General features: G+C 59.3%; 2 protein-coding genes and 1 long non-coding RNA gene across 6 annotated transcripts; 2 read left to right on the forward strand and 1 right to left on the reverse strand.

Moving 5' to 3' along the window:
* Positions 1-581: 581 nt before the first annotated feature.
* On the reverse strand, positions 582-11,822 carry LOC146764894 (E3 ubiquitin-protein ligase synoviolin-like). Of its 3 annotated transcripts, none has more exons than XM_085563914.1 (16): positions 11,733-11,822; positions 10,891-11,031; positions 10,586-10,678; positions 9,815-9,967; positions 9,279-9,327; positions 8,672-8,775; positions 8,466-8,592; positions 7,674-7,773; positions 7,205-7,270; positions 6,365-6,481; positions 5,457-5,587; positions 4,677-4,817; positions 3,950-4,066; positions 3,345-3,531; positions 2,813-2,907; positions 582-2,552 (listed from the first exon to the last, which is right to left on the reverse strand). In XM_085563914.1, exons 2-16 carry the CDS (start codon positions 11,020-11,022, stop codon positions 2,416-2,418), a joined length of 1,749 nt encoding a protein of 582 aa, XP_085420040.1. In that variant the 5' UTR covers positions 11,023-11,031; positions 11,733-11,822; the 3' UTR covers positions 582-2,415. The 3 variants fall into 3 exon arrangements, with proteins under 3 accessions (XP_085420040.1, XP_085420041.1, XP_085420042.1); XM_085563915.1 differs by having other exon boundaries at positions 10,891-11,053; positions 11,733-11,775; XM_085563916.1 differs by lacking the exon at positions 2,813-2,907.
* A 136-nt stretch (positions 11,823-11,958) lies between these two features.
* LOC146764895 (uncharacterized) lies at positions 11,959-14,645 on the forward strand. Its single transcript, XR_014950586.1, has 3 exons — positions 11,959-12,734; positions 13,006-13,049; positions 13,153-14,645. It is a non-coding gene; the product is annotated as an uncharacterized LOC146764895 (long non-coding RNA).
* Positions 14,646-15,396: 751 nt separating this feature from the next.
* On the forward strand, positions 15,397-24,167 carry LOC146764896 (calpain-1 catalytic subunit-like). 2 transcript variants are annotated; one of them, XM_085563907.1, is made up of 23 exons: positions 15,459-15,673; positions 16,002-16,127; positions 18,185-18,452; positions 18,534-18,603; positions 18,689-18,807; positions 19,243-19,376; positions 19,451-19,619; positions 19,701-19,784; positions 19,858-19,943; positions 20,016-20,090; positions 20,169-20,329; positions 20,400-20,578; positions 20,673-20,684; positions 20,794-21,005; positions 21,079-21,118; positions 21,196-21,261; positions 21,794-21,851; positions 21,938-22,002; positions 22,079-22,147; positions 22,635-22,713; positions 22,790-22,906; positions 23,616-23,674; positions 23,811-24,167. In XM_085563907.1, the coding sequence occupies exons 3-23, from the start codon at positions 18,186-18,188 to the stop codon at positions 23,835-23,837; spliced, it is 2,148 nt and encodes a 715-aa protein (XP_085420033.1). In that variant the 5' UTR covers positions 15,459-15,673; positions 16,002-16,127; position 18,185; the 3' UTR covers positions 23,838-24,167. The 2 variants fall into 2 exon arrangements, with proteins under 2 accessions (XP_085420032.1, XP_085420033.1); XM_085563906.1 differs by lacking the exon at positions 20,673-20,684 and having other exon boundaries at positions 15,397-15,673; positions 20,773-21,005.
* Positions 24,168-24,957: the final 790 nt, after the last annotated feature.

The following is a 24,957-nucleotide window of genomic DNA, read 5'->3' on the forward strand; positions in this document are numbered from 1 at the left end:
CTGGGGACCCCCCTGGAGACCCCAAAATCCCCCCCCAAAAACCCCACCTGGTACCAGTACTTGTAGGAAGGGTTGGGGTCACCTCCTGAAAAGTTGAGGGGTCCCAGGAGCCCCAAGGGGTCGTCGGGTTTTCTGAGCTGGGGGGGAAATGGGGAAAATTTGGCAGAAATGTGGGGGAAAAGGGGAAAAAATGGGAAAATGAGGGAAAATGCGGAGGGAGCTGAGATAAGAGCAGGGGCCAATTTTGGGATTGATTTTGGGGCTGATTTGGGGCTGACTGGTGCCAATTTTGGTGCTGATTTGAGGCCAATTTTGGGCTGGTTTCGGGCTGCTTTGGGCCTGATTTTGGACTGGTTTGGGTCCAATTTTGGGACCGATTTGGGGCCGATTTCAGGGTCCCGCGGGGAGCCCCCAGCCCCATTTCAGGGTCCCCTCAGAGCCCCCAAATCCCCCCCAGACCTCTCCAAGCCCCCTCAGATCTCGCCCAGCCCAGCCCCTCCCTCACCCCAAATCCCCTCAAACGCCCCAAATTCCCTCAAATCCTCCCCAAATCCCCAAATGGCCGGCGGGAGGAGCCGAGCTTTACTGCAACCTTTATTGTATTTACACCGGAGCTGGTAAAAATTTGTACATTATTTACAAATTAAATAATTCCGCCACCGCTTTGGGGGGAAAAGGAGAGATTTTGGGGTCCAGCACCCCCCGGAACCATCCCTCCCCCTCCCCGTGGCTTCACCCCGAAACGAGGCGATTTTTTAAGGAATCCACCCAAAAAAACCCTCAAACAGACCCAAAAGAAATGATGATTTTGGCTCAAAATGGGGAAAAAAACAGCATGGAAGGGTTCAAAATCAACTCCCCAAAGCGGCGCCGTTTCGTTATTGCCAAATTCCTCACAAGCCACTCAAACTGGGGCCAAAAGTGCCCAAAAAATTAAAGGAAGAAAGGAAAAGAATCCGCCTCAAACCCGAAAATCCCAATTTGGCTCCTTTTTGCCCCAAGTCTCCCCCCCAGCCCGTTTTGGTGCAAAAGCGCCGTTTTCCATCGATTCCGGCCGCGGGGTTGTGGATTTTTGGTTTTTCCCTGAGAATTTGGGGTTCCAGAGGCACTGGGGGCGCGGCCGGCCCGGAATCGCGGCGGGATTTGGGCCAAAAGCGCCCGGAATTGGGCAAAAGTCAGCGAGAAACTGCAACCCCGGCCGTGGCCAACCAGTCCAAACCAGTTTGGGACTGGGGGGGTGTGGGGCGAGGGGTTAATACTGTTAATGGGGGGGCAGAATTCCCAAAATTCCAGGGGGAACCCAGAAATTCCATGGGGGGGACCCAAAATTCCCAAATTCCTGGGAAAATCCCGAAATTCCCATGGGCAGGACCCAAACCCGGGGGGGGGGGGGGGGCCTAAAATTCCATCTGGGGACCCCCGAAATCCCAAGGAATGTCCCCAAAATCCTCAGGATAGCCCCACCATTCCCATGGGAGGGGACCCCAAAATCCCAGGGGGGTCCCGAATTCCCCGGGCCGGGTGAGGTCAGAGGTCAAAGCCCCCCCAGCGTGGGTTTGGGGAGGGGGGGACACCCTGAAACCCCCAGGGAACAACGGGGACCCGACCCTGGCTCAGGGGAGAGGGAGAATTGGGGGAAAACGGGGAGAAATCGGGAAAAAATGGGGAAAATGCAGGGAAATAGGGAAAAAATTGGAAAAATGGGGAGAAACTGGGAAAAAATAGGGGGAAATTGAGAAGAAGTGCGGGAAAATTGGGAAAAAATGGGGGAAAAGAGAGGGAAAAGGGGTCAGGGGCTGGGGAAATGGGGCTGGGGTCACCAAGGGGACTGGGATTCGCTTCCAGCCGGGAATTTCCATGGAAAATGGGGAGGGGGGAGGTCTTGGAGGTGAGGGAGGGTCCTGGGGAGGATCTCATGTTGGTCTGGGGGGTCCTGGGGGGTTCCCGGGGGGATTTCAGGTCGGTCTGGGGGGTCCCAGTCAGGGTGGGGGGTCCTGGTCAGTTTGGGGGGGTCCCGGTCAGTGGGGGAGGTCCCGGTCAGTCTGGGGGGGGGTCCTGGTCAGTTTGGGGGGGTCCCGGTCAGTGGGGGGGGTCCCGGTCAGTTTGGGGGGGTCCCGGTCAGTGGGGGGGGTCCCGGTCAGTTTGGGGGGGTCCCGGTCAGTTTTGGGGGGTCCCGGTCAGTTTGGGGGGGTCCCGGTCAGTGGGGGGGGTCCCGGTCAGTTTGGGGGGGTCCCGGTCAGTTTTGGGGGGTCCCGGTCAGTGGGGGGGTCCCGGTCAGTTTGGGGGGGGTCCCGGTCAGTGGGGGGGGTCCCGGTCAGTTTGGGGGGGTCCCGGTCAGTTTTGGGGGGTCCCGGTCAGTGGGGGGGGGTCCCAGTCGGTTTGGGGGGGTCCCGGTCAGTTTGGGGGGGGTCCCGGTCAGTGGGGGGGGGTCCCCAGCCTCTGCAGCCGCCGCCGCCGCAGCTCGGCCGTGTCGGGGCCCTCGGGGGGCTCGGGGCCCTCCCGGGGCTCGGAGCCTTCGGCCGCGTCCTCCTCATCCTCGGCGGGGGCCGGCTCTGCGGGAGAGCAGGGCAGAACCGGTTTGTACCAGTTTAACCCAGTGCAGAACCAGTTTAACCCAGTTCAGCACAGTTCAGCCCAGTTCAGCACCAGTTTAACCCATTTAAGCCCAATTTAGCCTAGTTCATCACCAGTTCAGCCTGGTTCAGCACCAGTTCAGCCCAGTTCAGCACCAGTTTAACCCAGTCCAGCCCAGTTCAGCCCGGTCCAGCCCAGTTCAGCCCGGTCCAGCCCGCTTTTGGGGCTCCTCACACACCGGCAGCTCCGGCGGCTCCCGAGGGTCCCGGCGCCGGGGGCTCCTCCGGGGGGGCCTCGCGGTCGGGGGGCGGCCGGGGGGCGGCTCGGGGGGTCCTGGGGGGATCCCAGAGTGACCCCAGAGTTATCCCAAATTCCCGGAGTGGGGAAGCGGGGGGTGGTCAGCACTGAGCCCTCCCAGTGCCCCCCAGTCCCTCCCAGTGCCTCCCAGTCCTTCCCAGTACCCGTGGGAGGCCAGCACCCCCAGGTACTGGTTGATCTGTCCCCCCCGGTCCATTCCCAGTCCCTCCCAGTCCATCCCAGTCTATTCCCAGTCCCCCCAGTCCCATCCCAGTTCCTCCCAGTCCATCCCAGTCTATTCCCAGTCCCATCCCAGTCCCCCCCAGTCCACCCCAGTCCCCCCCAGTCCCATCCCAGTCCCCCCCAGTCCATCCCAGTCCCCCCCGGTCCATTCCCAGTCCCCCCTGGTCCATTCCCAGTCCCTCCCAGTCCCATCCCAGTCCCCCCCAGTCCCCCCCAGCCCATCCCAGTACCCGTGGGAGGCCAGCACGCCCAGGTACTGGTTGATCTGCAGCATGGCAGCGTCCAGCAGCGTGTGGATGTTGTGCAGGCACTGCAGCCGCGCCTCCAGGTGCTGCCGCTCGTGGCCCTCCATGGCGCGCAGCTCCTCCTCCGTCAGCCCCGCGAAGCCGGCCGGCGGCACCGGCATGGGCGGCACGCCTGCGGGAGAGCCGTGCACCCCGGGATCCCTGAACCCCCAATTCCCAAATCCCCAAATCCCCCAATTCCCCAAATCCCCCAATTCCCAAATCCCCAAATACCTGAATTCCCAAATCCCCAAATCCCCGGCATAGGCGGCATGCCTGCGGGAGAGCGGTGCACCCCAGGATCCCTGAACCCCCAATTCCCAAATCCCCAAATCCCCGAATTCCCAAATCCCCAAATTCCCAAATCCCCGAATTCCCAAATCCCCAAATTCCCAAATCCCCAAATCCCCAATCCCTGGCATGGGCGGCACCCCTGCAGGGAGGGGCGGGGATGCATCCTGGGATCCCCAAATATCCAAATTCCCCAATCCCCAATTCCCAAATCCCCAATCCCTAATTCCCAATTCCCAAATCCCCAATCCCAATCCTACCGAAGAGGGGTGGCCACGGCATCCCCACCCAGGGCGGCGGCAGCGGCAGCCCCGGCACGGCCCCGGCACCGCCCGGCTCCGGCCCGGCAGCGCCGGCACCGGCACCGGGACGGGCACCTGGGGGCACAGAGGGGTCAGGGGGAGAAGGGTTTGGGGTGGGACAGGGGGTTTTTGGGGTGGGAAAGGGGCGGAGTTGGGTACGGGGAGGTTTAGGGTGGAAAAAGGGAGCGGGAATGGATTTGGGGAGGATTTGGGTTCGGGAGGTATTTGGTGGGAAAAGTGAGGGGAGTGGGGTTTGTGGGATTTGGGTTTGGGGGATTTGGGGTGGGACAAGGGGCAGGGGATAGGATTTGGGGTGGGATTTTGGGTGGGATTTGGGGCAGGATGGGATTCAGGATGGGATTCAGGGCACGATGGGATTCAGGGTGGGACAAGGGGCAGGAGATGGGATTCGGGGTGGGATTCAGGGTGGGATTTGGGGCAGGATGGGATTCGGGGCGGGATTTGGGGTGGGATTCGGGGTGGGATTTGGGGCAGGATGGGATTCAGGGTGGGATTCGGGGTGGGATTCGGGGTGGGATTCAGGGTGGGATTCAGGGCACGATGGGATTCGGGGTGGGATTCGGGGCAGGATGGGGTTCAGGGTGGGATTCGGGGTGGGATTCAGGGTGGGATTCAGGGTGGGATTCCGGGTGGGATTCGGGGTGGGATTCGGGGTGGGACTCACCGGGAGCGGCGCCGGCGGCCGCGGCTGTGCCGTCAGTGCCGGCCGGGGCCTGGACGCCGCCGGGGCCGGGCGGGAAGGGCCCCACAGGCGGCCAGAACGGGAACATTCCCGGCGGGAAGGGAGGCAGCATCCCCTGGGGAACTGCGGGGACAGGGCAGCGCTGCGGCCACGACTCCAGCCCCTCCTGCCCGACCCCGAAGGCAACGGGGGCGGCACAGCGGGAACGTCCCGGGCTGGGGTGTCACTGTTGGGGTGTCACTGTCATGGTGTCACTATCGGGGTGTCCCGGGCTGGGGTGTCACTGTCAGGGTGTCACTATCGGGGTGTCCCTGTTGGGGTGTTACTGTCGGGGTGTCACTGTCAGGGGCTGCCCACAGGGCCTCTCCCTCCTTTTGTCCCCACAGCAATGGTCACTCACAGCTGGGTGTCCCTGTCCCCCCTCTGTCCCGTGCTCACTCACACCTGGGTGTCCCTGTGGTCACCCACACCGGGGTGTCCCTGTGGTCACTCACAGGTGGGTGTCCCTGTGGTCACCCACACCTGGGTGTCCCGTGGTCACTCACAGGTGGGTGTCCCGTGGTCACCCACACCTGGGTGTCCCGTGGTCACTCACAGCTGGGTGTCCCGTGGTCACTCACAGGTGGGTGTCCCGTGGTCACTCACACCTGGGTGTCCCTGTGGTCACCCACAGCTGGGTGTCCCGTGGTCACTCACAGCTGGGTGTCCTGTGGTCACCCACACCGGGGTGTCCCGTCCCTCCTCCGTCCCGTGCTCACTCACAGTTGTTGGGCTGCGCCGCCGGTGCCGGTGCCGGCGGCTCCGGGGGTGGCTGCGGCGGCAGCGAGGCGCGGAGCACGTCCATGCGGCACGTGGGGCACGTCTGCTGCCGCTGGAACCAGGAGCGCAGGCAGCTGCGGGGTTCGTTAGCGCCCTCGTTAATTAACGCAGTAGTGCCACCCCCGCTGGTTTAATTAACCCCTAAATTAACTCCCCTCCTGTCAGCTGTTGGCCCCCGAGACCCCTCCGTGTCCCTCTGACCCCCCACAAAAGAATTCAACCCTTTTCCCGCTAATGAACCCCTAATTAATTAATCACGAATTAACTAATGACCTCATTAACCTGCACTGTGATGCCGGGGATTGGGATTGGGATGGAATCAGGATTGGGATCAGGATTGGGATCGGGATCAGGACTGGGATGGGGATGGGATTGGGACAGAATCAAGATTGGGATCGGGACTGGGATCAAGATTGGATTGGGATGGGATTGGGATCAGGATCGGGATCAGGACTGGGACTGGGATGGAATCGGGATTGGGATCAGGATCAGGGTTGAGATCAGGATCAGGACTGGGGGGATAGTGATGGGATTGGGATCAGGATTGGATTGGGATGGGATTGGGATCAGGACTGGGATAGGGATGTAATCAGGACTGGGATCAGGACTGGGACTGGGTTGGAATCGGGATTGGGATCAGGATCAGGATTGAGATCAGGATCAGGATTGGGGGGACAGTGATGGGATTTGGATCAGGATTGGATTGGGATGGAATCAGGATTGGGATTGGGATTGGATTGCCGTTGCAGGCTGGCAGACCTGCAGTGGTGACACCCCCCAAAACCACCCCCAAAACCACCCCCAAACCACTCCCAAAATGCCCGAATTCCCGGAATCCCCGGGCAGCAGACCTGGTGTGGAAGATGTGGTTGCAGGGCAGGCGCTTGGCGCCCGTCACCATCTCCTCACGGCAGATGATGCAGACGTTGTCCACGGCCTGCAGCTCCTCGGCCGTGGCGTCGGGATAGCTGTGGGGAAAACATCCCCCAGCTGCCCCAAAAACCCACAGCTGCCCCAAAAACCCCACAGCTGCCCCAAAAACCTCACAGCTGCCCCAAAAACCCCACAGCTGGCCCCAAAAACCCCACAGCTGCCCCAAAAACCCACAGCTGCCCCAAAAACCCCACAGGTGCCCCAAAAACCTCACAGCTGACCTAAAAACCTCACAGCTGCCCCAAAAACCCACAGCTGCCCCAAAAACCCCACAGGTGCCCCAAAAACCCACAGCTGCCCCAAAAACCCCACAGGTGCCCCAAAAACCTCACAGCTGCCCCAAAAACCCCACAGCTGCCCCAAAAACCCCACAGCTGGCCCCAAAAACCCCACAGCTGCCCCAAAAACCCCACAGCTGGCCCCAAAAACCCCACAGCTGCCCCAAAAACCCCACAGGTGCCCCAAAAACCTCACAGCTGCCCCAAAAACCTCACAGCTGCCCCAAAAACCCCACAGCTGGTCCCACCCCACAGCTGGGGGCAATTTAGGGGGAAAAGGGACTTTGGAATTTGGGATTTTGGGGTTTTTGTGGTGGCTGGATGCAGGGTTTTCCCGGGATTTGTGGTTTCGGGGTGGATGGGTGCAGGGTTTTCCCGGGATTTGTGGTTTCTGAGTGGATGTAGGGTTTTCCCAGGATTTGAGGTTTCTGGGGTGGATGTAGGGATTTTCCTGGGATTTGGGGTTTCTGGGGCACTCACAGCGTGTTCATGTTGCGGATGGCCCGGCGGGACATGATGGCGTCGGTGACGGCCTTCTTGAACTGCCTGGAGCAGAGCGGGATTGGGATCGGGATTGAAACGGGAGTGGGGTGAGATCAGGATAGGATCAGCATGGGATCAGGATTGGGATTGGGATAGGATCAGGACTGGGATGGGATTGGGATCAGGATGGGATCAGGATTGGGGCTGAGATGGGATCAGGATTGGGATCAGGATTGTAATTGGGATGGGATCAAGACTGGGATTGGGATGGAATCAGAATGGGATCAGGATCAGGACTGGGATCGTGATCAGGATCAGGACAGGGTCATGATCGGGATGGGGATCAGGACCAGGATCAGGATCGGGACCAGGACCAGGATGGGGATCCAGATGGGATCAGGACAGGATCAGGCCGGGAGCAGGCCCGGGATCACACCAGGACGCCCCCGGGGCCGCGGGGCCTCACCTCATGGCCAGGTACATGGGGCGGATGGCGAAGAGCGGGAAGGTGTGCACCTTGATCATGATGGTCATGAAGGCCATGTAGAGCAGCACCTTGATCAGCCCTGGGGAGAGCACAGCGGGACACGCTGGGACCGCCCGCGGCGGGCTGGGGCCCCACGGCCACCCGGGCCCGTGGGACACCTGAGGTGACCAGCTGAGCAACCAAAGCCAGCTGAGCACCAATGCCACCGTGTCCAAGCCTCCATTAATGACCCAAACCCAGCTGAGCGCCAAAACTTTGAGTCACCACTGACCAACCAAGCACCAAAACTTTGAGTCTTCACTGACCCACCAAGGCCAGCCAAACACCACCAACATTTTGAGTTTTGGTTGACCACCAAGACCACTTAACACCGGGACTTTGAGTTTTTGTTGACCAATGAAGAGCAGTTGAGCCTCACCAAGACTCTGGATCTTCATTGACCAACCAAGACCAGCCAAGCACCACCAACATGAAAAGTTTTGGCTGACCACCAGGACCAGTAGAACACCAACGCTTTGGATCATCGCTAATGAACAAAAACCCTAATGAACCTTCCAACCCTTCTCGGAAACCGAGACTTCCAGTCTTTGTTGACCAACCAAGCTGAACGCCAAGGCGCCAACTCTTCGTTGACCGATGAAGACCAACCGAGCACCACCAAGACTTTGACTCTTCGCTGACCAACCAAACCCACCCCAACTCCCCCAACACTTCATCTCTTCGTTAACCAACGCCTAATTGAGCCCCCCCACCCGCGAGCGGCCGCGGTACCGGTGAAGAGCTCGGTGTAGAGCATGAACACGGCCTTGTTGTCCCAGGGGTTCTCGTTCTGCAGGTCCACGGAGTGCAGCACGTACTTGATGAAGATGGTCAGCACCATGGTCATCAGGATGGCGTACTGGGGGTGGCACAGGAGCCAGGTGGGACGTCCCGCCCCGGGAGCGGCCCCGGGGACCCCCGGGACCCCCCGCACCCACCTCGAAGCCGAAGACCAGCTGGACGGAGGCGCCACGGGTCAGGATGCTGTGGTAGGCGTGGCTGACAAAGAGGAAGTCCAGGATTCCCAGCAGGAACATCAGGGCTGGGAAAAGAGGCCGGGAGACCCAAAAACTGAACGGGATCCACCCTTGGGAGCAGCTTTTGGGGGGGTTCCTACACCCCCCCGCTAACGAGGAGCTTAATTAACAGGTAATTAATTAGGTATCTCCACTGCCAGCCACACCTTGCAGCCTCCTGCCCACCAACACCCCAAAATTCCTTCCAAAACTGCTTTCTACACCCCTAAATCCTGTTGTTCTGATTTTGGGAAGTGCACCCCTAAATCCCATTTTTATGATTTTTGGGGAGTACATCCCTAAATCCCATTTTTCTGATTTTGGGAAGTACATCCCTAAATCCCATTTTCCCATCCCGTTTTGCCGTGGATCCAGATCCTTGTTTTCCTTCCACGGAGCTCGTTAACCCCCCCCAGGAACCCCCTCATTAACGAGTTGCTGCTGATTAGGGTGTTTCGGGTTATCAGGCCTCAGCACGCTTGGCTGCCCTGGGTTCTTCCCCAAAAATATGCAAATGAGGAGCACTCACAGACGATTCGGAAGTGGAAGAGCCACGAGATGTTGGGGCTCCTCTCCATCTGTGCAGGGGAGGAAAATCCAGTTTTTTCCACAGAAAAATGGGATTAGGGCTCATTTCCAGCTGTTTTGGGGTGGCTTTGGCTGGCTTGGGGTTAGTTTTGGGGTGAATTTGAGATATTTTTGGGGTTGATTGTTGATTGGGTTAGGGTTCATTTCAGGTTGGTTTGGGCTGGTTTTTGGGTTATTTTTGGGTTGGTTTTGGGCTGGTTTAGGCTGATTGATTTGGGGTTATTTTTGGGCTGGTTTCAAGCTGGTTTGGGGTTATTTTTGGGTTGGTTTCAGACTGTTTTAGGGTTAATTTTGGGCTAGTTTCAGGCCGATTTGGGGTTATTTTTGGGCTGGTTTTTGGGTTGATTTCAGGTTATTTTTGGGCTGGTTTCTGGCAAGTTCTGGGTTGATTCTGGCTTATTTTTGGAGTGGTTTAAGGCTGGATTTGGGGTTTTTTGGGGCGTTTTTTGAGCTGTTTTCCCTGCTGCCAACACTCACAAAATCCACACGGTCCTCGGCCAGCCAGTGGAAGCACTTGAGGAAGAGGAGGAGGGTGAAGAGGGCGACGAAGCGCGGGCTGAAGTCGTCCCTGAAGACGGTGAAGGCCAGGCAGGTCTCGGTCACCGCGTACCACGAGCGCTCCAGGAGGTGCTGAGGGACAGATTCAGGGGCAGCCCCCCGGGGTGAACCCCAAAACGGGGCCCAAAAACCCTGGGGGCTCAAAATTCACCCCAAAACGGGGCCCAAAACCCCTGGGGGCTCAAAATTCACCCCAAAATGGGCCCAAAAACCCTGGGGGCTCAAAATTCACCCCAAAACGGGGCCCAAAAACCCTGGGGGCTCAAAATTCACCCCAAAACGGGGCCCAAAAACCCTGGGGGCTCAAAATTCACCCCAAAACGGGGCCAAAAACCCTGGGTGTTTAAAATTCACCCCAAAATGGGCCCAAAAACCCTGGGTGTTTAAAATTCACCCCAAAATGGGCCCAAAAACCCAGAGAGTTCAAAATTCACCCCAGAACGGGGCCCAAAGCCTATGGGGGACCAAAATTTGCACCAAAGATCGTTTGGGGTTCAAAATCCCCACCCAAACTGGCTCAAAATCCTGCTCCAAAATGCATCAATTCTTCCCTAAATCAGCACCAAAGACCCTCTGGGGTGACAAATTCTCCCCTAAAACAGCACCAAAGACCCTCTGGGGTGACAAATACCCCCCTAAAACAGCACCAAGGACCCTCTGGGCTCCAAAACTCCCCCTCCAAAGGCTCACCTCCATCTCGGCCGCGCGCAGCTGCCCGAAGAACACCTTGCCCATGAACTTGCCCAGCAGGAAGACCAGCACGAAGGCCTGGATGTACAACACCTGTAGAGCCAGCAGCCCCCAAAGGGCATTTTGGAGCCAGCCCAGGGGTGTTTGGCACCCCAAACCCGGGGCTGGATGGGCGGAACCAGCCCCGCTGCCGTCCCCATGGGGGAGCCCCTCAGCCCCCAAAAGCAGAAGTGAGGCAGCGTGGGCAGGCCCTGAGCCTGGCCCCGGGGTAATTAGGGGTGATTAACGAGGAACGAAGCACTCACGGCCATGCTGGGGCTGGATTTGGTCAGGTACACCACGGTGGGGTAGAACTGGTGCTTCAGGTAGTAGGCGTGGGCCACCACGGCCGTGGTGAGCGCCAGGCTGCCGGCCATGACCAGCGCCGTGCACAGCATGGCCTCGGCCTGCAACAGCCAAAAAAGGGGGCTTTAACCCCAAAAATAACCCCCAAAACAGCTGTCAGGCTCCTGCCATGACCAGCGCCGTGCACAGCATGGCCTCGGCCTGGAATCCACAAAAAACCAGGGGTTTAACCCCAAAAAGAATGGATTTAACCCCAAAAAAGAATGGATTTAACCCCAAGAATAACCCACATTTAACTCAAAAAATCAGCAGTCAGGCTCCTCCTGTCACACAGAGCATGGCCTCAGCCTGGAACCGCCAGAAACAGGGACTGCACCCCAAAAAGAATGGATGTCAGCCAAAAAAAGAATGGATTTCACCCCAAAAACAATCCACAGAATGAGGGATCGGACTCCTGCTGTCACACAAGGCGCAGCCTCAGCCTGGAAACCCCAAAATCTGGGGCTTAACCCCGAAAATAACTGACATTATTTTATTATTATATAAATAACCCACACATATCCCTCTGTCCCCCTCCCTGTCCCTCTGTCCCCCTCAATGTCCCCCTGTCCCTCTGTCCCCCCCAATGTCCCCAAACCCCCCGGGTCCCCTCACGTCCCTCTGCCCCCCCCCCACATCCGCGTCCCCTCCTCCACAGGGAACCCGCAACTGTCACGGCTCCCTCAGCTTCCCGCGAGTCCACCGGTGCCTCCGGCCGCCCCCGCCGTGCCCTGCCCGCCCCCCGGGACCCGCCGGGACTCACCGGGCCCGACCCCGCCTCAGCCCCGGCCGCTCCCACACCGGAACCGCCGCAGCGCGCGACACCTCACTTCCGCCCGGACCGCACCACGCGCTGCACGGGGGGAGGGGAAGCCCGGGGAGAGGAGGGGCTCACTCCCAGTTTGCTGCCCTCACCTCGCCCCCCAGACCCGCTCCTCCCTGCAGAGATCCCAATGAGCCCCGTCTCCTCCCGCTGCACGGGAGTGTGCGGCCGTGGCTCCCCTAAACACTGAACCGCTGTGCTCACCCCCCCCGCGCGCCCGCGCTTGGTACGCTCCGAGCGGCCCCGCCGCCGGCGCGGGGGTGGGCGGGGACGCGCAGGGTCCCGTGGCTCGCGCTCATTGGCCAGGCGCGGCGGAGCTCGGCCAATCAGAAAAAAACCTCCCCCGCGCGACGCCGCTCGGCCGGCGGCTGTTGCTAAGGGAGGGGCGGCGCGGGCGAGGGCAGCGCCCTCCTGAGCGCCGTGGGTGCGCCCCGCACCAGCCGGACTTGTCGCCTTTCCCCGCTTCTCTCGTTCCGCGCGCCTCACCCGATCCTTTGCGTCTGCATCGCCTTCCGCCATCCCCTTCCCCCTCACAAACCTCCCCCCCGAGCTGCCCCTCCCTTCACACTTCTCCCTCATGGCGCCCAGCCAATCAGCGACGCCTCCTTTGCGCGCCTCATCTCTGATTGGCTGATACCATCATTAAAATGCAGCAGCTCGTGAGAGAGAGGCGTGGCTTAGTCAATCTCTGCCTTCTGATTGGCTGTAGGTGCGGCCTCACGGCCTATAGGATGCGGCTCCCGGAAAGGGGCGGGGCTACGGCCGCTGAGGCGAAGGAAAAAGGCGGGAAGGTGCCGGAGCCCCTGAGGGGATTTTGGCGCTTTTTCCTTTTTGGCAGCAGAAAATCCACTCAGCACCTTCACTCGTACTAAAACATAGCTGAAAGGGAAAGATTAAACTTCAGAGAGTCCTTTAATCCTGCAGTATGGGTGAGGCAGAGAGGTACGAGACCGATTAAAACCTGTGCTTGACCTGAGCTTTAGGGAATTAAGCGCTTGGTCTGGTTTTGGGGGGATTTGGGGATTTTTGGGCATTACAAGGGTTGGGTTTGGGGTCACTTGAAGCTTTAAAGGGGTTGAATGCTAATTCTTGTTCTGGGGGTTTTTGAGCTCCCCTCCAAACCGGGCAAAATCCGCCCCTCACATTCCAGGCCCTCCAAACCTGGCGGTTTTACCTAAAAATTGATTTTCTCGTTGTTTTTCTCTTCCCCAAGAAGACACCATTGGGCAGGCATCCCTTTCCAGGGTCTCTGACAAGGTAAGTCCAACCAAAACCACTTTTTTGTTTTGTTTTCTTTAAGAATTTGCCCGAATTGAGTTGTTTTTTGCCTCAATCAGCTGTTTTTTACCTTTTTTTGCAGGACCTGCTGGCCATGGCACTGATGGCTGCCCACGAGAGGTGCAACCCCCTGCCCTGTCAGTCCTTAATTAGAGCCCTGCCTTAATTAACGCCCTAACACCCTCCCAGCCAAGTGGGGGTCCTAATGATGCCCCTAGTAATTAAGTGGGGGTCCCTAATGAAGCCCCTCTAATGAACCAGGAGATTCTCTGGATATTCTTGCTAATGAAGTCAGTGTCTCTAATTAAGCAAGAAATTCTAATGATGCCTCGATTAATGAAGTAGGGAATCCTAATGACGCCCCACTAATGAAGTGAGAGGTGTTAATGATGCTCCTGCTAATTAAGTGGGGGCTCTAATGATGTTCCTAATAATGAAGTGGGGGCCCTAATGATACTCCCCCCAATCAAGCAGGGCCTTAGTGATGCCCCTGTTAATAAAGCAGGACCCTAATTAACCTCAGAGGTGCTCAAACCTCAGAGTCCTGCTCCCAGACTGCTGTAAATCCCATCACCCAAAATCCCTAAATGCCATTGCCCAAAATCCCTGATTCCCACCCTAAATCCCACCCAAAATCCCTGATTCCCACCCAAAAGCAGCCCTGGGCAGCCTGGGGTAACCCTGAAGGCCCAAACAGGGCCAGGGCAAAAAAATCCTCAAAACTGGGGATTTTACAGCGAGTTTGGACCCAATTTACCTTTAATTTTGTGAGGAATTTGGGCCCTTTTCTGTGTGGAAATTTGCTCTTTTTTGGTTTGACCCCAAATTGAGCCCCTTTTTTCTAATTTTTTAGTTCTAAAATTGGCCCCTTTTTGCTTTTGACATAGAACTGGGCTTTTCTTTTTTAATTTTTGCCCCAGATTTGGCCCTTTTTTGATTTTGTCCCAAAACTGCCCTTTTTTTTTTTTTTTTTTTTTTTTTTTGCTTTTGACCCAAAACTCCCCGGAATTTGGGCTGCTCCACACCTGATTTGGGGAAAAACCTGCTGGAACTGGAGCTGTGCCACACCCTCAATGCCCTTTCTTTGGTTTTTACCCGACCAATTTTGGGTTTTTTTAACCCAACCCCTATTTTTGCTCACAAGTGTCTCTTTCCTGCCATCCCAGCTGGTGGTTTGGGGTGATATCTTCTTAAGTTTTTATTTTTCCATTTCCTTCTTATTTCTCACCCAAACCCTCCAAAATTGCCCAGAATTGCTCCTTTTCTCCCCTCCTACCTCCCCATTTTTGGGGGAGAAACTCATAAAATGAGGGGGGGGGGAAAAACACAGAACATGGGCAACACATATTCAAAAATCCTTAATTTTGATTTTTTTTTCTGTGGGGAAAAAATGGTGAAAAATTAAAAAGGGGGAGCAGCATCTGACTTGGGGGGGGGAGTCTGTGGTGAGTGTGTCACCCGTGTCACACACACCCCACAGACGTCCACCCCCCGTGTCCCACCAGTGTCCATCCCTGCGTGTCCCAGTGTCCATCCCCCCAGTGTCCATCCCTGTCCATCCCCCCAGTGTCCATCCCCCCAGTGTCCATCCCTGTCCATCCCCCCAGTGTCCATCCCTGTCCATCCCCCCAGTGTCCATCCCTGTCCATCCCCCCAGTGTCCATCCCCCCAGTGTCCCACCCTGTCCATCCCCTCCAGTGTCCATCTCTGTCCATCCCTGCGTGTCCCAGTGTCCATCCCTGTCCACCCCTCCTGTGTCCATCCCTGCCCATCCCTCCAGTGTCCATCCCTGCGTGTCCCACCCTGTCCATCCCCTCCAGTGTCCATCTCTGTCCATCCCTGAGTGTCCCAGTGTCCCCCCAGTGTCCATCCTTGTCCACCCCCAGTGTCCATCCCTGTCCACCCCCCCAGTGTCCATCCCTGTCCACCCCCCAGTGTCCATCCCCCCAGTGTCCATCCCTGCAACTCCACACATCCCCCCAGTGTCCATCCCTGCGTGTCCCACCCCCCAGTGTCCATCCCTGCGTGTCCCAGTGTCCATCCCCCCAGTGTCCATCCCTGCCCACCCCCAGTGTCCATCCCTGCGTGTCCCACCCCCCAGTGTCCATCCCTGTCCACCCCCCCAGTGTCCACCCCCCCAGTGTCCATCCCTGCGTGTCCCACCCCCCAGTGTCCATCCCCCTGCCCACCCCCAGTGTCCATCCCTGTCCATCCCCCCAGTGTCCATCCCTGCGTGTCCCAGTGTCCATCCCCCCAGTGTCCATCCCTGTCCATCCCCCCAGTGTCCATCCCCTGCCCACCCCCAGTGTCCCACCCCCCAGTGTCCATCCCCTGCCCACCCCCAGTGCCCCCGCCGTGCCCAGCCCACCCCGCCCCTCCCCGCTCCAATGCGGTGAAATTCCCGCAGGATTTTCCCCAAACCCACCCCGGTTCCCCCAGAGCCGCTCCCCGCGGGGGGAGGGAGCGGCGCAGGGAGGAGTCTCGGGGTGGGGGCGGCCTCGCCTTGCCGCTCCAGGAAGTTTGGGGTGACAAATTCGCTTTTGCCCCGTTTGCTCCCCCAAAACAGCGGCGAGACCGGGAGCGCCGCCCCCGCCGGCAGAGAGGTACGGAGCGGGCCCGGGCGGGGACGGCCGGTGACACAGCGGGAGCGCCTCCGGACCCGCTTACACAACTCCGGAACGGGGCAAAAACCCGCCGGAACGGGCAAAAACCGCCCCCGGCACTGCTCCCGTCCCTGCCCGCAGCCGGGAACGGGCTGCGAGCTCTGGGGGCTCCCGCACCCCGCCCCCCGAGCCGTGCTTTTGCCAAAAAAGGGGATTTTGGGGTGTCGGAGCCGCCTCGGCAGGGGGAACGGGGGTTGTTGCTGCTTTGGCTGGAGCTGTGCTGGTTTGCACTTGGGGTTTTGGTTCTTTTCCGGTGCTTCCTCCCCAGCGCCGGGGCAGAAGTGGCAGCGGAGCTGCAGCCGGGCCCGGCCCTCGCCCCGCGGCACCTGCCGGGGCTCCAGGCCCCCGAAACGGGGTGAAAAGAGGCTGTTTCTGTGAACTTCACCCCAAAAACGTACGTGGGCAGGGGGGCAGGGGGACCTGGCGCTGTCAGGGAGGGGGGACACAGGGAACTGGGGGGACCCCTGGGCAGGAGGGTGGGTTGGACTCCCCCTCACCTCCATTTTGGGGTTGATTTGTGCATTTTTGGGGCACAATCCCTGAGTTTGGGGTGTCCCTGACCCTTGGGGAGACAGAAAACCCCGAGTTTAGCCTCATTTTGGGAGGGGGACTGCTGTGCCCCCACCCCTGTCACGGCTCTGTCGTTCCTCGGTGGCTCTGATTAGCATTTAATTAACATGCCTAGTGCTTAATTAACCACCCCAAAGCTTAACGAACCTCCCTCAGGGCTTGAGGAAGGCCCTTGGGGTTGGGCCCCTGGCCACACCTCAACCTGCACGACCAGTTTGGGGCACTTTCCCCATTTCCTCAGCTTTGGGGCTATCCCGTGTGGGGAATGTCAGGAGTTCACTCTGACAGGGCCATTTTGGGGTGAAACCCCAGGATTTGGGATCTGTGTGACCTTCCCTGCCCCTGGAATTCTCGCTTTTTCCCCCAGAACAGCATCGCTCTCAACTCACCAAAATCGCCCCAATTTCCTCCCACACAACACGGGCAGGACTTCAAATCTGGGGGAAAATTCCAAATTCCTCCCCAAAACCCCCAAATTCTCCCCCAAAAAACCCCAAACCCCCCCATCCCCATGCAGACCACCCATCTCACCGCCGTTTTTCCCTGAATCCAGATTTTTTTCCTGTTTTCACCCCCAAAAGCCCCAAATCCCCCCCAAAAACCCCAAAGTCCCCCTTCCCTTGCAGACCACCCGTCTCACCCTTGTTTTTCCCCAAATCCCGAGCACGCTTTTCCTGTTTCACCCCCCAAAACCCCAAATCTCCCCCAAATCCCCCCCCAAAAAACCCCAAATCCCCCCCAAACCGCCCTCCCCATGCAGACCACCTGTCTCATCCCCGTTTTTCCCTGAATCCCGAGTGTGTTTTTCCTGTTCCACACCCAAAAGCCCAAATCCCCCCAAATACCCCAAATCCCCCCCAAATCTCTCCCAAAAACCCCAAACTCCCCCTCCCCATGCAGACTGCCCGTCTCAGCCCCATTTTTCCCTGAATCCTGAGTGTGTTTTTCCTGTTCTACACCCAAAACCCCAAATCCCCCCCCCAAAAACCCCAAACTCCCCCTCCCCGTGCAGACCGCCCGTCTCAGCCCCGTTTTTCCCTGAATCTCGAGCACACTTTTCCTGTTTCACCCACCAAAACCCCAAATCCCCCCCCAAAAAACCCCAAATCCCCCCCAAACCGCCCTCCCCATGCAGAGCACCTGTCTCATCCCCATTTTTCCCTGAATCCCGAGTGTGGTTTTCCTGTTCTACACCCAAAACCCCAAATCCCCCCCCCCAAAAACCCCAAACTCCCCGTCCCCGTGCAGACCGCCCGTCTCACCCCCGTTTTTCCCTGAATCCCGAGTGTGGTTTTCCTGTTCCATACCCAAAACCCCAAATCTCTCCCAAATCCCCCCCCCAAAATCTCCAAACTCCCCCTCCCCATGCAGACCGCCCGTCTCATCCCCATTTTTCCCTGAATCCCGAGTGTGTTTTTCCTGTTCTACACCCAAAACCCCAAATCCCCCCCAAATCCCTCCCAAAAACCCCAAACTCCCCCTCCCCATGCAGACCGCCCATCTCAGCCCCGTTTTTCCCCAAATCCCGAGCACACTTTTCCTGTTTCACCCCCCCAAAACCCCAAATCCCCCCCCAAAAAACCCCAAATCCCCCCAAACCGCCCTCCCCATGCAGACCGCCCGTCTCATCCCCATTTTTCCCTGAATCCCGAGTGTGTGTTTCCTGTTCCACACCCAAAACCCCAAATCCCCCCCCAAAAACCCCAACCTCCCCGTCCCCATGCAGACCGCCCATCTCAGCCCTGTTTTTCCCTGAATCCCGAGTGTGTTTTTCCTGTTCCACACCCAAAACCCCAAATCCCCCCCCCAAAAACCCCAACCTCCCCGTCCCCGTGCAGACCGCCCGTCTCAGCCCCGTTTTTTGCCCCTGCGGTCCCTCAGGATGGCGGAGCCGCCCGTGGTGCCGGTGTTCTGCACCGGCGTCTCGGCGCAGGTGCGGCGGCAGCGGGCCAAGGAGCTGGGGCTGGGCCGGCACGACAACGCCGTGCGCTACCTGGGCCAGGATTTCGGGCAGCTGGCCGAGGAGTGCCGGCGCTCCGGGACCCTGTTCCGGGACCCCTCCTTCCCCCCGGCCGCCGCCTCCCTCGGCTTCCGCGAGCTGGGCCCCGGCTCCTCCAAAACGCGCGGCGTGCAGTGGAAGAGGCCCACGGTGAGCCCGGCTCCGTCCCCGCGCCCCCCGAAAAGTCGCGTGGGAGCGCGGGAGCATTCCCTGATTTCGGCTTTCCCGCAGGAGCTGTGCCCGCGCCCGCAGTTCATCGTGGACGGCGCCACGCGCACCGACATCTGCCAGGGAGCGCTGGGTGAGGGATCCTCGCTCTCCGCCCCGGCTCTGGGCGGTTTGGGGGGCGGCTCGGCCAACGGTTTGGCGTTTTTGGCTCTGTCCAGGTGACTGTTGGCTGCTGGCGGCCATCGCCTCGCTGACGCTCAACGAGACCCTCCTGCACCGCGTGGTGCCGCACGGGCAGAGCTTCCAGCAGGGCTACGCCGGCATCTTCCACTTCCAGGTCAGCAAAGCCCGGGCTCGGGGCTCCCTTCTGCCGTTCTGAGTGCAAATCCCAACGTTTTGGGGGCTCCCACCATCACTTCAGGTCTCCTCTTGTCATTCTGAGGTTCCCACGCCATTTTAGGGCTTCCTTCACCTTTTTAGGCCTCCCCTTGACTATTTCGAGGGGAATTCCCACAGTTTTGGGGCTCCACTCTGCAAATTTGGGGTGACCCCCCAGCGTTTTGAGGATTACCTCCACCATTCTGGTCACACCCCTAATTTTGGGAGGGTCCCCCAGTACTTTGTGTCCTTTCCCCACCCAGTTCCTCGTGTCCACTTCCATGATGGCAACTCCACTTCCCCGCTGCCTTGTGGGACCCCAAACTGGGCGTTTTCCCCCCAAAATCTCCTTCCCTGGATGAAGCAGGGGGCTCCCTCCTCCTTGTGCCCCCAGATCTGGCAGTTTGGCGAGTGGCTGGACGTGGTGGTGGACGATTTCCTGCCCACCAAGGACGGGAAGCTGCTCTTCGTGCACTCGGCCGAGGGCTCCGAGTTCTGGAGCGCGCTGCTGGAAAAGGCCTATGCCAAGTACGGCCCCTCCCCGCTCCCCGCGCCCCTTTTTGGGGCAGAACCCCCCAAAAACCACCCCGGCTGCCGCGCAGGGTGAACGGCTGCTACGAGGCGCTGTCGGGCGGCAGCACCTCCGAGGGCTTCGAGGACTTCACGGGCGGCGTCACCGAGTGGTTCGACCTGCGCCGGCCCCCGGCCGACCTCTACCAGATCATCCTCAAGGCGCTGGAGCGCGGCTCCCTGCTCGGCTGCTCCATCGACGTGAGTCACCCCCGGCGTTTCGGGGCAAAACCGGCGGGATTTGGGGCGCTCCCTGCCTAACGCTGCGCTGGCTCCCTGCAGATAACCAGCGCCTTCGACATGGAGGCGGTGACCTTCAAGAAGCTGGTGAAGGGCCACGCCTACTCGGTGACTGGCGCCAAGCAGGTGAGGGCGGACGGCGGTTTGGGGGAAAAAGGGTGGATTTTGGGTGGTGGAGCCCTGACGGCGCCGTCGGCAGATCCCGTACCGCGGGCAGGCCCTGGAGCTGATCCGGATGCGCAATCCCTGGGGAGAGGTGGAGTGGACGGGCGCCTGGAGCGACGGGTGAGGCTTCGTTAGCGCCGAGCTCATTAGCGCTAATGAGCCAGCGCCCCGCTGACCCCGCTGTCCCCGCAGCTCGGCCGAGTGGCACGCGGTGGAGCCAGCGCTGCGCCAGCAGCTCATGGTCAAGATGGAGGATGGGGAATTCTGGTAGGAGAAGTTCAACTCAAACCCCTTTTCCCGGCCCTTTCGAGCCCCGAAATGAGGGCAAACAAACTCTTCCTGCAGGATGTCCTTCCGGGATTTCCTGCGGGAATTCACCCGCCTGGAGATCTGCAACCTCACCCCGGACGCGCTGCAGTCCCGCAAGTTCCGCAAGTGGAACACGCGGCTCTACGACGGGACGTGGCGGCGCGGCAGCACCGCCGGCGGCTGCCGCAACTACCCCGGTACGCGCCGGGGCCGGCCCCGGGCCCGCCGGGCCGGGCGCCCGCTGAGCCCCCTGTGCCCCCTTTGCAGCCACGTTCTGGATCAACCCCCAGTTCAAGATCCAGCTGGAGGAGGTGGACGATGACCGGGACGAGGACGGCGGGCGGGAGCCGGGCTGCAGCTTCCTGCTGGCGCTGATGCAGAAGCACCGGCGCCGCGAGCGCCGCTACGGCAAGGACATGGAGACCATTGGCTTCGCTGTCTATGAGGTAGCGGGGCCAGCTGGGCTCAGTCAGGGCCAGCTGTGGTTGCCTGGTGTCAGCTGTCACCGACCGCGGTGCCCGGTGTCCCGTCTCTCCGCAGGTCCCTCCCGAGGTGGGTGCCACGCGCCGGCGGCGCCGGTCCGGCGCGGCGCCGGTCGGGGCAGGCCGCCCCCGCGGGTGTTTTTGGGGCGGCTCTGGAGCGTTTCCCCCGGTGCCCGCAGTACGTGGGGAGGTCGGGCGTGCACCTGAAGCGGGAGTTCTTCCTGGCCAACGCCTCGCGCGCGCGCTCCGAGCAGTTCATCAACCTGCGCGAGGTGAGCACGCGCTTCCGGCTGCCGCCCGGCGAGTACATCGTGGTGCCCTCCACCTTCGAGCCCAACAAGGAGGGCGACTTCGTGCTCCGCGTCTTCTCCGAGAAGAGAGCCGGCACCGAGTAAGCGTCGCTGCGGCAGCGCCGGCCAGCCCGCGCCGCGCCCGCGCTCAGCCCGCGCTGTGTCTGTCCGCAGGGAGATGGACGACAAGATCCAGGCCACGCTGCCGGACGAGGTCAGCCGGGGCCGCGGGGACGGGCCGGCGGGGCGCCGGGGCGGGGCGGTTACCAAAACCTCCGCTTTTCCCCCCAGAAAGTGCTGGGCGAGAGCGAAATCGATGAGAACTTCAAGCAGCTCTTCAGGCAGCTGGCGGGGCCGGTAAGGGAGCGGTGAGGGCTGGTGGCGATGTCACTGGTTGGCAATTCCATGGCTGGTTGGCCGTGATGTCGTTGGGTAGCGATGGCATCGTCGTTGGTGATGGTGTAGTTGGTTGGCAATTCCATCATTGGTTGGCAATTCCATAATTGGTTGGCAATTCCATAATTGGTTGGCAATTCCATAATTGGCTGGCAATTCCATCATTGGTTGGCTATTACATCATTTGTTGGCCATGACGTTTTTGGTTGGCAGTGACATCATTGGTTGTAGATTATGTTATTGGTTGGCCATGACGTCAATGGTTGGCTACGACGTCCTTGTTTGGCAGTGATGTCAGTGGTTGGTGGTGACGTCACTGCTCGGCCGTGACATCACTGGTTACCGATGACGTCACTGCTCGGCCGTGACATCACTGGTTACCGATGACATCACTGGTTGCCGATGACATCACTGCTCGGCCGTGACGTCACTGCTCGGCCGTGACGTCATTGCTCGGCAGTGACACCGGGGCCGCCCCCTGTCCCCTCCCCAGGACCTGGAGATCAGCGTCACCGAGCTGCAGACCATCCTCAACCGCATCATCGCCAAACGTGAGCCGGGATTCCTTCCCCCAATTAACACCCTGTCCCTCATTAACACCCCAACCCTCGTTAACCCCCGAAATTCCCCATGGCAGACAAAGACCTGCGCACCAAGGGCTTCAGCATCGAGTCCTGCCGCAGCATGGTGAACCTGATGGACGTATCCTGTGCCTGTGGGCCGGGGGGGCTCTGGGGGGACCCCTGGAGCCCCCCTTTCCTTAACCCCCCTCCCCCAGAAAGACGGGAACGGGAAACTGGGCCTGGTGGAGTTCAACGTCCTCTGGAACCGGATCCGCAACTACCTGGTGGGTCTGGGGGCTCTCCTGGTGGGTCTGGGGGATCTCCTGGTGGGTCTGGGGGCTCTCCCGGCTCCTGGTGGGTCTGGGGGCTCTCCTGTTCCTGGTGGGTCTGGGGGCTCTCCCGGCTCCTGGGGGGTCTGCAGATTCTCCTGGTGGGTCTGGGGGCTCTCCTGTTCCTGGTGGGTCTGGGGGCTCTCCTCGCTTCTGGGCAATTTGGGGTCTCCCTCCTGATTTGAGACCCCCCCCTCACACTCTTTTCCCTACTTTTTTGAGGGTGCTGGGGTGTGCGGTGAAGGTTTTGGCATCTTTTTTTGTGGGTGGTCTCCACTTGGGGGGGATTTTGGGGTACAGGGAGGTGTTTTGGGTGACCCCTGCTCCTTTGAGGGGAGAATTTTGGGGCACATGGGGGTGTTTTGGGTGACCTCTGTTCTTTTGGGGGGGATTTTGGGGTGTTTTGGGTGACCCCTGCCCCTTGGGGGGCTGTTCCTGCCAGAGCATCTTCCGCAAGTTTGACCTGGACAAGTCAGGCTCCATCAGTGCCTACGAGCTGCGCCTGGCGCTGGAGGCTGCAGGTGACCCCCAGGGACCCCCGGGACCCTCCCCTGCCCCGGGACCCCCGGGTGACCCCCGGGCTGTACCCTGGCCCAGGCTACCGGCTGAGCAAGAGGCTGCACGAGCTGCTCATCACCCGCTACGCCGAGCCCGACCTGGCCCTGGACTTCGACAGCTTCGTCTGCTGCCTCGTGCGCCTGGAGACCATGTTCCGTGAGAGCCCCGTGACCCCCGAGCACCCCAATGACCCCAGAGCGTCCCAGAGCGTCCCAAACCATCCCTCCCACAGTCCTGAGTGATCCCAAACCATCCCTCCCACAGTCCTGAGTGATCCCAAACCATCCCAAACCATCCCTCCCACAGTCCTGAGTGATCCCAAACCATCCCAAACCATCCCTCCCACAGTCCTGAGTGATCCCAAACCATCCCAAACCATCCCTCCCACAGTCCTGAGTGATCCCAAACCACCCCAAACCATCCCTCCCACAGTCCTGAGTGATCCCAAACCATCCCTCCCACAGTCCTGAGTGATCCCAAACCATCCCTCCCACAGTCCTGAGTGATCTCAAACCATCCTTCCCACAGTTCTCAGTGATTCCAAAGTGTCCCAAAGCATCCCAGACCATCCCAAACCATTCCCTCCCACAGTCCTGAGTGATCCCAAAGCACCCCAAAGCGTCCCAGACCATCCCAAACTGTCCCAAACCATCCCAAATCATTCTTCCCTCAGTCCTGAGTGATCCCCCATGATCCCAAACCATCCCTCCCACTCCGATCCCCAATGATCCCAACTGATCCCTCTTACCCCATCCCAAATGATCCCACTCAATCCCTCCCAGATCCCAAATGATCCTTCCCAACCACGCTTTTCCCTCAGGAATGGAACCCCCCCCCAGATCCCAATGCCTTTCCCTCCCCTCAGGGTTTTTCCAGGCCATGGACGTGGACAAGGACGGCGTCGTCACCTTCGACCTGCTGCAGGTACCGGGGGCAGCTCGAGGCCTTCCTCCTGCCCTTCCTCACCCTCCTCCTCTCCCTCCTTCTCCTGCTTTTCCCACGCTTCCTTCCCCCTCTCCTGCTCCCCTTCCTCCCTCACCCTCCTCCTCCTCCTCCCCAGTGGCTCCAGCTCACCATGTTCGCCTGACCAGACTCTCCAAGTGCCTTCCACCACCCCGCGCCGGTTTTTTCCCTTTTTTTGGCTTTTTTCAGCAGAAAAGGCTGGATGAGGGGGTGGGGTGGGGGTCACACAGGACCCCCACCGAGCTTTGCCGAAGCCCCCCATCCGTCCCTCACCTCACGCTTGCCCTTTTGGGGCAAATCCTCCGGATTTTGGTGCCTCTTTGCTGACGGAGTCCCGGCCGTCGCCATTCGCTTCAGGGATCTGCTGCCCCTGGGTGCCATAAAGTGATTTTTTTATTGTATAAATTAAAAATGAGGTAAAAACCAAAGAAAAAAAATGTTATTTAAGTCAAAACTCCTTTTTCTGGCAGTTCTTTTTTCCTCTCAAGGTGGGGGATGAGGGCATTTCAAAGTGCTGCAAAATAACAGGTTTAGGGGTTGCCTTGGGGTTACAGATCATATATTTGGGGTTATATTCATGTGGTTTTGAGATGTTTTGGTGCTTGTGACTTAAAATCTGCTCGTGACTCCTGGGACGAGGCTCGGAGGGGATGAGGGGACCCCGGACCCGGGGCAGAATTCCTGGGGCAGGTGTGACCCTGAGCAGGACCCCCAGACCCGGTACCACCCATGGCCATGTTAGAAATTAAAATTTATTCAGCCAAATTAAAAATAAAAATAGTTTTATTAGCGGTCAAATTCTGTCTAGCCAGCCACGGAAAAAAACCCAGAGCCGAGCCCGGGAATCGACCCTGGGTGTGCAACAAGGAGTCAGCCTCAGCAGAGGTTTTCTCTATGCCCACACCTCCAGCCTGGCACGAGCGGTTTTTATAGGGAAAATTCCACCTGAGGCCAGGATTTCAGCAATCGGTCTTTTCTTCCATTCAGAGTCCATAGGTTAATAAGATTTTCTGTTTTGGTGATGAGGAGGAACAATTCAGTGTCCGGAGTTGGTGAATCCCTTGATGAAATTTATGGGAACGCTGCATTCACATGGATCTGCCCGAGGATTTCCATCTCTGGTAGTTTATGTGATGATCATGCAGACATGTCCCATCTCCTGGCCGAGCCACATCCTTTTGCTTGTAAATTGTGTTTCAACACACACCAGGTTTTGCCTGGAAGGGTGTGGGGGACTCCTAATA

The sequence above is a fragment of the Lonchura striata genome, chromosome 31 (assembly GCF_050655825.1).
Source record: "Lonchura striata isolate lonStrDom1 chromosome 31, ASM5065582v1, whole genome shotgun sequence".
NCBI lineage: Eukaryota > Metazoa > Chordata > Aves > Passeriformes > Estrildidae > Lonchura > Lonchura striata.

Coding starts and splice junctions, on each gene's coding strand:
- LOC146764894 (XM_085563914.1), bottom strand. CDS start 11,022: ATGCTGTGCACGGCGCTGGTCATGGCCGGCAGCCTGGCGCTCACCACG. Junction 6,482..7,204: donor ATCCGCAACATGAACACGCT/GTGAGTGCCCCA, acceptor TTTTCCCCACAG/CTATCCCGACGCCACGGCCG. Junction 2,553..2,812: donor GGGAGCCGCCGGAGCTGCCG/GTGTGTGAGGAG, acceptor GCTCTCCCGCAG/AGCCGGCCCCCGCCGAGGAT.
- LOC146764896 (XM_085563906.1), top strand. CDS start 18,186: ATGGCGGAGCCGCCCGTGGTGCCGGTGTTCTGCACCGGCGTCTCGGCG. Junction 21,006..21,078: donor GAGAAGAGAGCCGGCACCGA/GTAAGCGTCGCT, acceptor GTCTGTCCGCAG/GGAGATGGACGACAAGATCC. Junction 21,262..21,793: donor TCAGGCAGCTGGCGGGGCCG/GTAAGGGAGCGG, acceptor TCCCCTCCCCAG/GACCTGGAGATCAGCGTCAC.